Source organism: Haplochromis burtoni, unplaced genomic scaffold, assembly GCF_018398535.1.
Source record: "Haplochromis burtoni strain Fernald_Lab_line unplaced genomic scaffold, NCSU_Asbu1 Contig_1153, whole genome shotgun sequence".
NCBI lineage: Eukaryota > Metazoa > Chordata > Actinopteri > Cichliformes > Cichlidae > Haplochromis > Haplochromis burtoni.
The window spans coordinates 50,453-66,795 of record NW_024583514.1 but is presented as its reverse complement, the minus strand read 5'-3'; the positions used below and the strand labels follow the sequence as shown (position 1 = coordinate 66,795).

Sequence of the window (16,343 nt, the reverse complement as noted above, 5' to 3'; positions counted from 1 at the left end):
TATTCATCACAGGACCAGAGTTTTAGCTGTGAAGAGGTCAGTGCATCAGTCAGGAGGGCATGTTGTCCTTATTACTGCATCTAAACGTATTCCCACAAACTCCTCATGTCTAACATAACATCTACACTGAAAAGAAGTTCAGAGTTGCAGACAATATTATACTGCCAGACACTTTCTCACAAAGATGCTGGGAGAGGAGATTCCAATCTGCAGCTTTCTACTGGGAGAAATGGTTTCCGTATGTGTTGATCTTACTTTATTTATTTAATTGGTCATCCTCAAAACTATTGAAATAATTTCAATAAGGATATATCATTTAGAGCAGGGGTGTCAAACTCAAATACACAGTGGGCCAAAATTCAAAACTGGAACAAAGTCGCGGGCTAACGTTAATATTTATTGAAATATATTTATTCCTCCAGTTATAAGAATGAATCTTTTCTTATGGACTCAAACACATTTTGCTGAAAAACTGAATATGGAACAAGCAAAGCTTAATACTAAACAATATATATATTAGCTGCATAATACCAGTAGGCCAGCTCTAATAGTAATTTGGTATGGCTTCGCGGGCCAAATGCAATTAGGCTGCCGGCCAAATTTGGCCCACGGGACAGAGTTTGACACCTACGATTTAGAGAAAGTGACTGGTGATTAGACTCTAATGACCCATATCACAGAACAGGATCCTCCTTACTGAACTTACACATATGCTTCATAACTGGCGTTACTGAGCTAATAACTACTGCTGGGTTCCAGTGGCAGAGTGAGGAAGTCTGAGCCAGAGGTGGAGCCCAGCAATCAGAGAGTAAATTCAGAAGGTGGGGGGAGGGACTGTCGAACAGATGATGAACAGAAGGACTAGATGAAATATAGCTGCCTGGAGTGTTTTAAAAGGCACCTATAAATAAACTGTAATATTGCTATTATTGTTATTACTGTGATAAGATGCAGCTTTTGAGGCTCTGCTACTGGTCAGTTGTGCTGATGTAAAGCAAAACCTCAATGCATCTCCAGTCCTTCAGCAAAGAGTCAAGCGTGTGCACACAACACACACACAGAACTGAAATAGAGAGAAGATGGAGAGAAAAGGACCAAAAAGTGCCAACAGGTCAAGCTAACCATGAATATGACACGGTGGAATCATATAGGGTTGCAGAGGGTGATGTGACACAAAAGTAGAGATTGTGATCATATCTTACTCCTCAAACAAATTAAAGAAACACATTGTGAATGTTAGAAATCATAGGGGAGAAAATCTGTATTGATATGGACTCGGTAATGTGTGAAGAACAAAAGGATCTCTCATTGTTTGATGGAAATTAAAATTATCAACAGAGATTGACAGACCACGTGACTTTCATGCATTGCATGCCGGGTACTAGTGGCAAAACAATCAAAGCAATGCATCAAACGCAAGCATTTGCAGCACCGCAAAACGTTCATTCTCCGGTTCCAATACCTTCTTGTTTTTTCTTTGCCCCACAAAAAAGGTATGTACAAAACGAAGGAGAACAATGCCGTTCCATACAAAGACAGACTTGATGAAAAGTCAAAGAAAAGATACAAGGAAAAAATCAAACGAGTGAAAGGGTCAGCAGAGTGGACAAAATACGTTAGCGTGCTGCCCAACTTTCACCACGCTCATATTTATAATTATACGGTTCTTGGAGTGAGTGCATACACTCATGAAGTTTAGTAACTTCAGGTCACTGCAACAAGCCCAGGTACAGTTTACCGAGGGATGGGTGCAGGACCTTGAAATGCACCGTGTAGAACAAAAGACCATCGTACGTATCATAAGTTTACCAGTCTCACAAATCGTCGTCATAAATAAACATTCGTTAACCGTTTATTAATATAACCTTTGAGCTCAACGGTAATTAATTAGTAGTGGAAATAATTTCTGGTTCGCATTACAGAAATGTAGCAGTGACAATAATATTGTATGCTGTAATCGTACTGTGCAATTAGTGATACAAAACAACTGTTTTATCCTGTGAATAAAAGTATATGTTTTTGTCAATGTACCATGGTAATAACAGAAGCGAAACACAATATTGTGTCAGGACAATTCACTATTTATGCACAATAAACAAAGGAGCATAGCGACAATTTCTGTTCAGCGCCAGACTTGCTTGTAACCTATATCACCAATTATGTTAAGAAAAATGACGTATTAACTACTAAAAAACACTGACCTTCGTGTAAATGCTTGGAGCAGACTAACCTGTGAGCTGGAGTGTTCTGGGACGTTATATTTGGTCTTTGAATGGCTGCAATCCAGGCCATCCGTCGCCTCTTTGTTACTTCGGAAACATGAACAATTTCTCTTCAACGATGTAATCCGATAACAACCGATCTCTTTACCTGTCGGCTTCCCGTGGCTGTCATGCGACCGGCTATTGCAGTTAATAATACAACAGCTTCTTGACATTTTTGTGTTTCTTTTAATCGCTGTGTGACTGATTTCAATTGAAAGCCTGCGTGCGCTAGTACCGCTTGCCACGCGTTCCCAGAATCCTTTGCTGTTTTTACCCCTGAATGACATCACATTTTCAATCTCTACTGAAAGACGGATGAATTCAAAGACACACAGGAAATCAAAGTAGAAAAATAATGAGACAGGCTAGTTCATTTTGCCAAAATTTCATTACAGCATCTCAAAATAGTACTCAGTGTGGCCCCCACATTCATGTATGCGCATGTGCAGATGGTCTGGTCAAAGGCATTTACACTGATGGCCTTTTGGAGGTAATTTTGTTTAATTTTATATTTTATATGTATATATAATTTCATATACTATATACTTCAATGTACTAAATTATAATCATACTATACTGTGATTTAAAAAGTGTTTATTCATTTTATGAGCAGTATTTTTGGTGTCTGCCTGCTATATGAACCCAGACAGATGAGTATATAAAGTGTAACCCTACTGGTTGGCAGCCACACAGCTACTTTGGCAATACTGTAACTATTTCAAGCATTAGATAAGGAGAATAAAGGGCAAATTTGCTTCTTTACTATATAGGCATGCCCAGTGTTTTTTGTGCAGCTTTGCCTCATTAGGCAAAGCATTTAGAAAGCATTTACTTTTAAAGTGTGCAAGGTCTGCAGTTTGACTGCACCAGACTTCTCAAGAAAACCTTTTCTAAGCTTTTTGATACGTTCCATGTTTGATAAACCCAGGAGTTCCCTGACCTTCAGCTCATAATACATACATGTGTCCATAGAACTGATGTGAACATTTCAACAAACTTTACAACAACCAAAAAAGACTCAAAAATGTCTGTTACTGGAAATGCTCATGGATGTGGAGCTCTAGATTGAAACTGACATGCCTCGGTACCTTAATTAACATTGTCAGCTAAAGCACCAATGACTATAAGTAAAAAGTATCAGGAAAGCATCTTTATTCACATACCCATTCAAAAAAAATTTCAGTTATCTTATCAGCACCCTCAAAAATAAAGGGCAGAATCACAGAGCCCTGCTTTGGTGTACCTATGGAAAATATACAGAGTGTCTGGAAGCACAAATCCCAAGCAAGTTTAATTCCCATGAAGGTTATGGAGCCTCAATCACATGCTTGTTAGCAACACAGGTTCCAATGATAGCAATGATTTCATTTATCCTGAATTGTGAGGCGATTCCAATTAATGACGACACTGAACCCTGAAAGTGACACACAAACTAGAATAATCAGTGGATTTTAACAGTTTGTTTACTAATATTTTTATTACTATTACCATTAAACTTGCAGGGAGTGTAGTTTCTTGTTACAGAAGAAGATCATTTTTGTGGACTTAGGCTGTACCAATGAAGCTGTAACTGTTGTTATGGAACCTGCAACACACCCAGCGAGCTTGATTTGAAGTGGGTTTATTCAGCACATTGCAATGTGGAGAGAGCATCCCAGTGAAACACCGGGACCATCTCTGAATTGTGGCCACCACCCTCACATCTTATATACGCAGACACAGACACTCTTAAACAAAGAACATTCCACAGCAGATCAATTATTGGCAGATCCTTAACTGTTCAATCTAAGAAAAGCTCCAACCAACCGTCACCTCATCTGCAACAGGATGTCCAGAGCCCTCAAGAGGAAAATGAGTCTGCTGTGAAGGTGCAATAAAACTTGGCCCTCACTTGTGATCACATTCCACATGCATACAAACTGGTGACAGGAGTGCTCTTACTATATTAGAGTGAGAAAGTGACATTACTATAACTAATGTGATATGATTAAATATGTGATTAATACATGAGAAAATAAATCTGCCACCACACTGTTCAACATAGATAATATGAAGTGGATCTTCATAAACTAAATGTAACATTCAGGGAGAAAAAATGTGCACAAACAGGAAAACAGGGAGGATACCAGGTTTTCATTCTTTATATTATGAGGAAAACTGTTCTTCTAGAAAGATCATCAGTTGCCACCCTTCTGGCCTATCAGTAAATTACCTTGGATGGAGGAGCTCACTAAAGAAGCTTGTGTGCCAAAATATTTGGGTTCCCTATAAAAAGTCAGAAAACTGCCATAAACAACAGAAAGACAAAATCCAAGAACCCACCAGCTGTTTACAGCTCATGTGAGGTTGCAGAGGTAGCAGAACAAGTGGTGCGTCCATGCAAACCACAGTGGACGTTGACAAATGTGACTGTCAGCTTTTAAACATATTCAACTTTCACCCTCAGTGCATTTCATAACTAGTGAGACAGTAAAGGCCTGGTATATGCAAAGAAACATACCCCAGTTATATAACACCATGCTGGAAAAATAAATATTTTGGATTTACAAAGTGAGGCTCATTGGGCTACTGCCCATTACTCTTTTCTTCCAAGAATACTTAAAACAGTTGACAATTAACAATAAAAGAATCTGACCTGATGCTGACATGGATACTTTTGCTGGTTTTATTAGTCTGCCATGAAGCTTATTTATCTACCATGTTACTAAAATGAGTCGGGTTTGTCCAGGAATTTAGGGAAAGGTTCATTCAAACCACAAACAAATAACCATGTGGTGAAAAGGACATTACAAAGACGTCGAAAACAAACCAGCCAGAGGAAATGTGCTTGTGCTTAAAAAAAAACATGGCAAAATATACTACGGGTAAACTTGAATCAAAACTGACTTCATAATATATGCATCATGAGAGAACTGCTATTAAAGAGGATATCTGATCTTGATTCTGCCAAGAGAAAGGTCAAGGTTTAGCTGCAACGACTGTACAAAATCATTTTGTCCTGCATTGCTGTGGACTCCTCACTCAATACTTCCCCTTTCTCAGGTCCATGTACCTCTGGTGAAGTTCCTGATTTTCTTCCTCCTGTGCCACCACCACCACATCTTCACCAGCGTACACCCATCCAGGAAAAACATTCAGACCACCGTTTCACCACGATGTCTGGATCACCTTGGTGTTGTCACATAAGGTACAATCAGTGTTACTCCTGCCTCTGTATCACACCCACACATAAAGCCTGTATGCCATCTTGCTTCAGTTTAGTTTGTCCACCCTCAGTTTAAAACTGGATTTGTGTCAACTCAATTTACAGATTTTCTGATTTTACAAAGCAACTTTATCCTCATTGACAGAAAACATTCTGGGCAGAATACAGTCAAAAATCTCAACTCACTGCACATTTCTCCCGCTGTCATTCAATTTTGCCACACTTTAGGACACTCACAAAAAATGCAGAATACTGTACACTACAGACAGATTAATAATGAAATAATGAAAGTTATTATTTTTAATTCAATTCAATTCAATTTTATTTATATAGCGCCAAATCACAACAATAGTCACCTCAAGGTGCTTTATATTGTACAGTAGATCGTACAATAATACATACAGAGAAAAACCCAACAATCATATGACCCCCTATGAGCAAGCACTTTGGCGACAGTGGGAAGGAAAAACTCCCTTTTAACAGGAAGAAACCTCCGGCAGAACCACGCAGGGAGGGGCGGGGCCATCTGCTGCGACCGGTTGGGGTGAGAGAAGGAAGACAGGATAAAGACATGCTGTGGAAGAGAGACAGAAGTTAATAACAAACTCAATGCATCATGGGAATCCCCGGCAGCCTACACCTATTACAGCATAACTAAAGTCAGGGTCACCTGGGCCAGCCCTAACTATATGCTTTAGCAACAAGTATGTTTTAAGCCTAATCTTGAAAGTAGAGATAGTGTCTGTCTCCCGAATCCAAACTGGAAGCTGGTTCCACAGAAGAGGGGCCTGAAAACTGAATGCTCTGCCTCCCATTTTACTTTTAAATACTCTAGGAACAACAAGATTGGTAGGCCAAGATTGGCAGGCCAAGATTGGCAGGCCAAGATTGGCGGCGCACTAGGTCGCAGCGGCCACACCGGGTCCAAAACCATGGTGCGATTTTGTTTTTAACTCAAGTTCTATTCGAATTTGGTCTATTATACAGCTGTAATGTGCATCGGAACAACAGTCAAACACATCTACAATCATCAACAACTTCTGGATTTAGAAAAACGCCACCAAACTCAGCCAGATGGAGACACGCTGGAGAAACTGTGCCGCAGCGGCATTCTGCAAGCTCCGAAAAAACGGGCTATGGAGCCACAACATCTCAGCATCCGCCCGGAAGTACATCGAGAACGGTGTGCGAGGAAGTGGAAGCGCAGTAAGCGAGCCGGTATCCATGCTAGGCTAAAAGCCAACCGTAGCCGACCGGCACCCCCATCACTTCTGCTCTCCAACGTGCGCTCCATAGAAAACAAACTGGACTATTTGAGACTGCTGCTAAACACCCGGAAAGAAATAAGACACTGCCGTGTCCTTATTCTTACTGAAACATGGCTACACAGAGGCATCACAGACCGCTCTATCCAGCTAGACGTGCTAGCCAGCTACCATGCCAACAGAGATCCCCTATCATCGGGTAAGACACGCGGCGGTAGACTGTGTGTTTACATCAATAACAGCTGGTGTAAGAATGCAGCGACTGTATCTGTGCACTGTTTAGAACTTGTGGAGGTCTTGGCAGTCAGATGCAGGCCGTTTTACATCCCAAGAGAGTTTACTGTGATGATCATCGTTGTTGTTTACATCCCACCTAGTGCTAGCACTAATGCCGTCATCACCTATGCAAACCATAAACCCTGGTTCTCTGCAAAGCTACGCAACCTGATGAAAGTCAGAGACTCTGCCTTTAAGTCCAAAAATAGAGAAGCTTACACTACAGCCAGAGCAGATCTATCATGGGCCATCAAAGACGCAAAGCGGCAGTATGCAGATAAGATCAACACACATTTCACAAGTACAAAGGACACTCGGCGCATGTGGCACGGCATCCAAACAATCACGGGCTACAAGCCAACACCTCCAGCATGCAGCAGTGATCCCTCTCTGCCAGACCAACTAAATGACTTTGCACATTTTGAGACAGAGAACAAAGGAAGATGCCCCCTTCCCCCAATGACCAAGTACTTTGTCTGTCCACAGCAGATGTCAGGATGACACTTCAAAGAGTAAACCTGCAAAGGGCTGCAGGACCTGACAACATACCTGGCCGGGTGCTTCGGGAGTGTGCTGACCAGCTCGCAGGCATCCTCACGAACATCCTAAAAACATCACTGAGCCCAGCTGTGGTACCTGCATGCCTCAAAACCACAAAAATCATCTCAGTGCCAAAGAAGTCCACTGTGTCCTGCCTCAATGACTACCGGCCGGTGGCACTTACGCCCATCATCATTAAGTGCTTTGAGAGCACATGAAAACTCAGCTTCCACTGAATCTGGACCCGCTACAGTTCGCTTATCACCAAAACCGCCGTCTGTTTACCACGATCTCGCTGAGGTGTTTCGGAAGGACCGAGCCCAGTCGCTGCCACCCCATCGGCCCTATGACTGCGCCATAGACCTGCTGCCGGGAGCTCCCTTACCGACCAGCCGCCTCTATAGCCTCTCCCTGCCGGAACGGGAGGCTATGGAGAAATATATAACTGAATCCCTCGCTGCCGGCATCATCCGTGCCTCCTCCTCACCCGTCGCAGCAGGTTTCTTCTTTGTGGAAAAGAAGGATAAGACCCTCCGACCCTGTATTGACTTTCGGGGACTCAATAACATTACGGTCAAGAATAAATATCCACTGCCCCTGCTCACCTCCGCTTTCGAACTTCTTCTGGGAGCCATCATATTCAGCAAGCTGGACTTGAGAAACACTTACTACCTGGTTCGGATTCGGGATGGCGATGAATGGAAGACGGCGTTCAATACCCACCTTGGACATTTTGACTATCTGGTAATGCCGTTCGGCCTCACTAACGCACCTGCAGTATTCCAGGCTCTGGTCAACGATGTTCTAAGGGACTTTATTAACCGATTTGTGTTTGTCTATCTAGACGACATTCTGATCTTCTCTTCCTCCCAGGCTGAACACGAGACCCAGGTCCGGCTGGTACTGCAACGCCTTCTGGAGAACCGGCTGTTCGTCAAAAGCAAGAAATGTGAGTTTCATGTGCCCTCGGTTGCCTTCCTAGGGTACATAATCGAGCGTGGAGATCTCCGCCCCGACCCTGTGAAAGTCAAGGCTGTTGTGAACTGGCCCGAAACAAACAACCGTCGCCAGTTGCAACACTTCCTTGGCTTCACTAACTTCTACAGGAGATTCATATGGGACTTCAGCAGGATTGCCTTACCATTAACTCAGTTAACCTCTCCCAAGCTTGCTTTTCAGTGGAGTGACGCTGCCCAATCAGCCTTTCAGGAGCTCAAGAAACGGTTTGCTTCAGCGCCCATCCTGGTCCAACCTGACACCACTCTTCAGTTCGTGGTAGAGGTCGACGCATCCGACTCAGGGGTGGGGGCCGTCCTTTCCCAACAGAGGGAGGGTAAGATGCACCCTTGTGCCTATTTTTCCCGTCGTCTCACCCCTGCAGAACGTAACTACAACGTGGGCGATCGGGAGCTCTTGGCGATTAAGCTCGCCCTGGAAGAATGGCGGCATTGGCTGGAGGGCACCACTCAACCCTTCGTGGTCGGGACCGATCACAAAAACCTGGCCTACCTTCAAACGGCGAAACGTCTCAACGCTCGACAGGCCAGATGGGCCCTGTTTTTCACCCGTTTCCACTTCTCAATCACCTACAGACCCGGTTCCCGAAACGTCCAGCCGGACGCTCTCTCCCGTCAGTTCTCCGCTGCTGACGAAAAGGCGGATCCGGATTCCATCCTGCCGGCAACCTGTACTATCGGGGCCATCACGTGGGAGATCGAGGTGGCCATCCGGGCGGCTCAGGTAGCCGAACCGGATCCGGGAGGGGGGCCCGCCCACCGACTCTATGTTCTCCGCTCTGTCAGATCCCAGGTTCTGCAATGGGCTCACACGGCCCGGTTCTCATGCCACCCAGGGATACATCGCACCATCAAGTTTCTCCAGCGGTACTTCTGGTGGCCCTCACTCACCCAAGATACTCGGGAATACATCACTGCTTGTACGGTCTGTGCCCGAAACAAACCATCGAACCAACCCCCGGCGGGTCAGCTCCATCCGTTATCCACTCCTTCCAGGCCATGGTCTCACATAGCACTGGACTTCATCACCGGGCTACCTCCATCAGCAGGTAACACTGTCATTCTCACCATAATCGATCGTTTCTCTAAAGCGGCTCATTTCATTGCTCTGCCTAAGCTTCCCACAGCTCTAGAGACCGCACACCTACTCGCCACTCACGTCTTCCGCCTGCATGGGATCCCGGAAGACATAGTGTCCGACAGAGGGCCTCAATTCACTTCTCGGGTCTGGAAAGAGTTCTGCAACTCCCTGGGCGCAAAGGTCAGTCTATCCTCGGGTTATCATCCTCAGAGCAACGGCCAGTCCGAGCGGGCCAACCAAGAACTGGAGACCGCCCTGCGCTGCGTCGCCTCCACCAATCAAACCATCTGGAGTGAGGAGTTGCCGTGGATCGAGTACGCCCATAACAGCTTGACTGCCTCTGCCACCGGCCGGTCTCCATTCGAAGCTTCCTTGGGATATCAGCCTCCTCTTTTTCCTGCTGTGGAAGGTGAGCACTCTGTACCCTCCGTCCAGGCTCATCTGCGCACGTGCCGCAAGCAGCCCTACTACGCACGAAGGAGAACAACAAACGCATCGCAGACCGGCACCGGACTCCAGCACCCGAATACTCTTGTCGGATAGAAGGTATGGCTCTCTACCCGCTTTGTTCCGGTCAGGACTGAATCCAAGAAACTTACACCCACCTTCATTGGCCCTTTTGAAATCTCCGCCTTGGTCAACCCCGTCTCTGTGAAGTTAAAACTCCCTCGCAATATGAGGATCCATGATGTTTTCCATGTTTCACAACTCAAACCTGTCCGGTCCAGTCCTCTGTGCCCTCCTTCCAGGCCCCCTCCTCCCGCCCGGCTCGTGGATGGGTTGCCGGCTTACTCCGTCACTCACATAATGGACTCTCGGCGCCGGGGGCGTGGCTGTCAGTACCTGGTTGACTGGGAGGGCTATGGCGTGGAGGAGCGCTCCTGGGTCCCTCGGGCGGCCGTTCTGGAAGTGCCCATGCTCCGGGAGTTTCACCGCCTGCATCCGGATAAGCCTGGTGGGTCGCCGGGAGGCTCCCGTTGAGGGGGGGGTACTGTCATGGTCTCCGCTCCTCGTCAGCTGACAGCCGTCAGGTGCTTTGTTTTTATTTCCCTTTCTCTCTCGCCCTCTTCCATTCTCTCTTTCTCCTGCCGGGGCGGAGCTCAGTATGGGCTCCTGCCCCTGGCCTACACACCTGGAGGTGATCAGCACATCTGTCGCTGATCATGAGAGATTGGAACCCTTCTTAAGAGGGCGAGTCTGCTCTACTCGTCGCTGGATCGTTGAGCCATCAGCATCAGTCGTCCTGTATTTTGTAAAGTCAGTTTGTGAGCCTGTCTGAACCAGGAAACTAATGGTTTTTTTCTGCCTGTGTATAGATTGCCTCTGGACCTGTTCTTTCCCTGTGCATGGCGACTGAACGGAAGCAAGAGAGATAGAGGAAAGGAGAGGAGATGTGCGAGGGCTGAATGGAAACCTTCCCTTCCTGGACTCCTGTCTCTTTCACTCCTGGACCCTGGAATCCCGGCCCCTTTTCCCTTGACACCATTATGTGTATATATGAATTCCACTGTAGAGGAACACTGTAAATAAATGCACCTTTTGAAGACACTAGTCTGCGCGTGAGTCCGATCTACGAAACCTGACAGAGAGAGCGTCCTCTGCTGCTTCATCACTGTGTGGTACGGGAACTGCACCCTCGCTGAAAAGAAGTGTCTGCAGCGGATAGTGAGGAAAGCAGAGAGGATCATTGGAGGCCCTCTCACATCCACCTCCCAACTCTATGACAGACACATCATCCGACGTGCGAACAGCATAGTGAAGGACACTCTCCACCCCTCACATGCACCGTTCTCCCTCCTTCCATCTGGCAGACGGTTTCACACCATCAAAACCGTGACGACCAGACACTGGAAAGAGACATCACATGATAAGGTGGGGCCAGGTTTCACAATGAACACACCCGAAACTCTGGCTGATTGGGACCCACACCCAGTTTCACACCTTGGCTCAGGCGATTAGAGGATCATCAGGGGGTCCTTTTGTCCCTCTGTGGGGGGATTACTCCCACTAGGTTTATATCTGGGACTCTCCACCATTTGACCTTAGAACTGAAGAAGCTTCTCGGATGAGAGGTGAAACGTCCAGCAACTTAAGACCAGCTTTCTTTGCAAGCTCCTTTGAATTAGATAGTTGTCAGTTCATTTAGAGGAGTGTGGCAAAGCTTGTCGATACTGATGTCAAATCACATCTGCATCAGGTGTCAAATGGTAGAACTGACACACCAAATCAACCATTCTGACAGAATAACTTTAAAGATAACTTTAGTTCAAGATCAGGTTGAACTAAGGTTCTTAGGTTTATACCGTTACCACGGAGGATATACAATAACAGAACTTTTTACATGTTGCAGAACAGATGTAGCCTCATGTCATTGTGATGTAAAACATGAATAGGAAACATGAGGACATCAGCTTGAGTACATGAAGAAACTGTAAATGACTTATGGTTCAAACTAGCCTACCATCTATTACCATTAGTTCATCTATAAATTCAGCATCAAAAGTAACAAATTCTTGACTTTGACATAATTATGACATTTACGGGTCAATGTGAAGCACTTCTGTTTGAACTGAGGTGGAAAATGGGTGCAGCTACTCTGCTGTACAGGAGGAGGTGTTGTTGCATTGTGCATCTCCCATAGTGGGATTTATAATAAAAGAACACCAGAGGTCTGGACCCTGTTAAACTGATGAATATATAACACCATCATAATCTCATGTAAGCTTGTCTACTATGTGCAATGATCACAACTTGCAAAAATAAAAAACTGAATCCAAACAGTCTCAGCGAATCAAGAGTTTATGAAAGGATGGCAGGTGAATGATACAGAAGTAAATATCTGACAGCATTCTAGTAGTTATGCATGTTGTTGCTGAATCACTTAAGATGTAATCACAATAAAACAATCAATTATTTTCCCACGTGAATTTTTCATTGCTGACATAATGCTGATCAGTTTTTACATTGTTTTATGCGACAGAAGAGGAAAGACCACAACCACTAGCATAAACATTTCAGGATGGTCCCATAGTCAGTCACGACCCACAGATTGCCACGATCATAGCTCACATGGTTGATGCGAGAGGGCATTGGTATTTTGGTCCAGCTCGTGCCTTGTGGAGTGCTGCTGTCGATGCCTTGTCTGTAGAGAGAAGACATTGATACTTAAATCATTGGATCTGTTTTATTTGTGCAATTGAGGTTTTGGCCTCAGCTCCTCACCATATTATCTATCCTGAGTTAAGAGTTGTAAGTCTCATGGTTGCTCGGACTGGTGACTCAAATATAATGTTTTTGATTACTTCATGTTCTGTGATTTGGGGGTTTCTCGTGGTCTAGTCTGTTGCATTTCTAGCTCCTTTGGTTATTCCTTAGTATTGTTGGTGATTTCTAGACTTTAGATTTTGTTAACTAGATGTAACACAGAACATTATCTAGGTTTCTATGTTCGTGTATTTCCTGTTTTACTTTGGTAGTCTCATGTCCTGTGTTAGAGTTTTCTGTTTTGCTTCCTTCCTGTCTCGTGTGTCAGATTAGGTTAAGCTGTGTCTCTCTTCTGTATTTATTGTGTGTTTTCCTTTGTTCTTTGTCGGGTCGTCTGCATTTCCTCTGCTCTTCTTCACTCCACATTTCCAGGTTTCAGGTTTTCTAGTTCAATGTTTCAAGTTTCATGTTCACCTTTTCCCAGTTTAGGTTTTGTTAGTTTCCTTTCTGCCATTTGTTTTGTAATATTTGTTGCAGCCCTAAATAAAGGCTTGCTTTCTGTTAACATCCACCTCATTTGTCTGCATTTGGGTCCGCATTCTCTTCTCTCCACGCCGTCTGCCTTAGCAGGCGTGACAGGAAGAGGTAAATATGTTTAACAGATGTGAAAAATGAAATTTCTATGATTTCTTTTAAGTGAACACCTAAATGTATTATAGAGGAGAGACAGATCATTCAAAGAATCCACAACTGAAATCTGAAAATTCTTAGTTACTGAGTTTCTGAGTTACAGAAACTATGATGATTATAAGAAAACATTACTAGTTTTCTTTTGTAGCATTTGACTGGTGATTCTACACATGAACATTTTATGGCTCAGTGATCATTACAATGAAAGTCGCTTCTAGAAAGATTTAACCCTTGTGTGGTGTTCGTATTTTTGTTACTCAGCCAGTGTTCATGGGTCTGGTGGACCCGCTAGAGTTTTGGCTTTCCAAATTAACACTATCAAACAATTTTATGTTAAATTACTCAACAGATGTTTACTTCATCCCAATTACAAGCCATATGAACAGCAAACATGGTTAATTTTTTCCCTTTACCTTTGTTAGATCACATTTATGAATTAATGTGCTTCTCGTTTTTGTTTTTTTTTATAAAATGTTATAAAAAATAAATCAGTTATAATCAAGTGGAGTGAGTGGAAAGACACAACACATTTACACGTGAAGCAATATGTTTCACAACTAAATGGGATCAGCTGCTCATCAATGGTGACATTAGGCCCAGGGTTGTAAAACAGGGGGAGGTGGTGCACACACTTATCCCACACTGTCCTGATGGCAGCTAGCTTGTCTCTCTGCCGTCGAGCTGGTCTGTCATCTCGGTTATCAAAACGGATAATCCTGGAAATTTTGTGGAAGTTTTCCAGAGACATTGATGCACGGAAAGGTTCGTGCCGGTTTCTGCATCCCACAGGGATTCTGTGGATTCCCCTTTGGACCTGAAAACTCCTGCAAGGATAAGAACCCCAAAGTAGGCCTGTAGATCAATTTGGTCCATCTCCTTCCACCTCTCTCCAAAAACACACCTTCATTCTAGATTACTGCAAACTAGAGAGGGACCGATCCGATATTACGTATCGGTATCGGTCTGCAAATCGGATCTCTTGATCTCTGCAATCACATCCTCTAGATTACTGCAATCCAGAATAATTTTCTGGATGGAATCTGGGATGAAAAGCTCAAATGAAGACTTGATGTCCTGCACATGAGTAACTGTCAGCCGTGTTGGCCCTGGCTTATCACAGTAACAGCTCTGCAGGGTGGCTCATTTCTTGGGCAAGAAGACCATTCAATTTCACCAGTTATTGACATCCATATTTCTTCACTTGCTGTCTGGTGGGCTTGTTCTGGTCCTGGAGCTGGCTGCAGATGGGGTACTCGTCTTCGTTTTGTTACTAAATGGTGCTCAACCTCATCCTCTTCTTCAAAGTCACTGTCAGACTCTGAATTTTCAGAAATGTGAAATATTCTGAAACCTCTTTGTCAACATCATCATCCGAAGCCCCTCTCTCTTCCAAAATCAATTGGATGGCCCTCGCAGCAGATAATCTTTTGCCATCTTGATCAGTTGTGATAAAGAACCACACTGGCAAAGTCTTATTTATAGTATTATGCCCCTAATTTGCAGGTGGGACAGGGTATGAGAAAATAAAATTTGGATCCCTCAAGAAAGAGGGTAAAATGTGTGGGAATGTAAGAGCAGACGGTGTTGATAGTTGAATTTTCAACAATGTTGCAACTTTGTGCGGGAGCAGGAGGGGAAGAAAACACTATCAGCAGCACCAGAAAGGAGGAAGACAGAGTGTGGGAACACAGGACCTACACTTTCAACACTTTTATTAGACCTGGGTCCAGTGGACCCGAACACCTTGTATGTAATGTAAATGCGTGGGGGGAGGTACAGTATGAGGTCATTGAAAATTAGTTCGGATTTATGTTCTTCACAGAAAATAAGCCAAAGCCAATGAATTTCAGGTTGAAAAAATAATTAATTGTTTAATTTTTCTTTTGAGAAAAACTGAAAACGGGTCTCACAGACCCGAACACCATATTAAGCACAAATTGCCTTTGTGAGCAATTTGTTATTCATTTGTGGAGAGGTCATTCTAAGGTTGAAGAGCAAAATAGTGGTTGATCCATTGCATGGATAACAACAGAGGAGTCAAAAACATAATAACCTGATTCAAACAGAGACTGAAAGAGTCCAAGCAAAAAGAAAGAAGAAAGAACAGAAATACTGCCAGGGCTAGTTAAAATGCTATCAGACTAGATTAAGTGTTTACCTTTGGAAGACTTCTCCTCCTCTATTTACAACAAAGACGCTTCCATCAGTCCCAATTTCAACCATTACTGCAAGACCATCCACTTGTATCCAGCCACTGATGCCACAGGTGCTCGGTGTTACTTTCTGTCATGAAAAGCAAATATGGTGAGATGTCTTGATCATACAAATAACAACACAAATGGTCATTAAAATAAAAAAGAATTTACTGTGAAGTAGATGTTTTGAACTGAGTTCACTCCCCAGCATCCATATTTTGAGCTGCAACTGACATACATTAAAAGCCCAGGCAGGGTTGTCCAGCTCAGGGTGCTCTGTTCTGTAGTCTGAGGCAATGGTGCTTTTCAGACAGTGGATGGTGGAGGTGTCGGTAACTCCCACCACCTGACCATCACCTCCAGCATCCACCTGCTGTAAAGTCTGACCTGAAGACACACAGAGGTACAGATCATTCATTCAAACAGCTGCTACCGCGCACACTCTACTGTCTTAAGTCTGTGATAAAGCTCACCATTCGCAAAAACAAAGCTGCCAGCTACGTATTTGTAGACCCTGTTGTTCGAGGGCAACACCCCAGATTCCTGCAGGTCCCACTGAGACATGCTGCAGGGTGAGTGAGTCCATTTTGTACCACTGTGATCCAAT

General features: G+C 44.2%; 1 protein-coding gene across 1 annotated transcript in view; it reads right to left on the bottom strand.

Annotated features, from left to right (window-relative positions):
* Window positions 1-12,428: 12,428 nt before the first annotated feature.
* LOC102312116 (fish-egg lectin) overlaps window positions 12,429-16,343 on the bottom strand; it is a gene marked incomplete at its 5' end in the record, with an annotated part of 28,816 nt that continues 24,901 nt past the window's right edge. Inside the window, 1 exon segment of the mRNA XM_042216645.1 lies at window positions 12,429-12,789. Within this exon segment, the coding sequence (XP_042072579.1) occupies window positions 12,648-12,789 (142 nt within the window).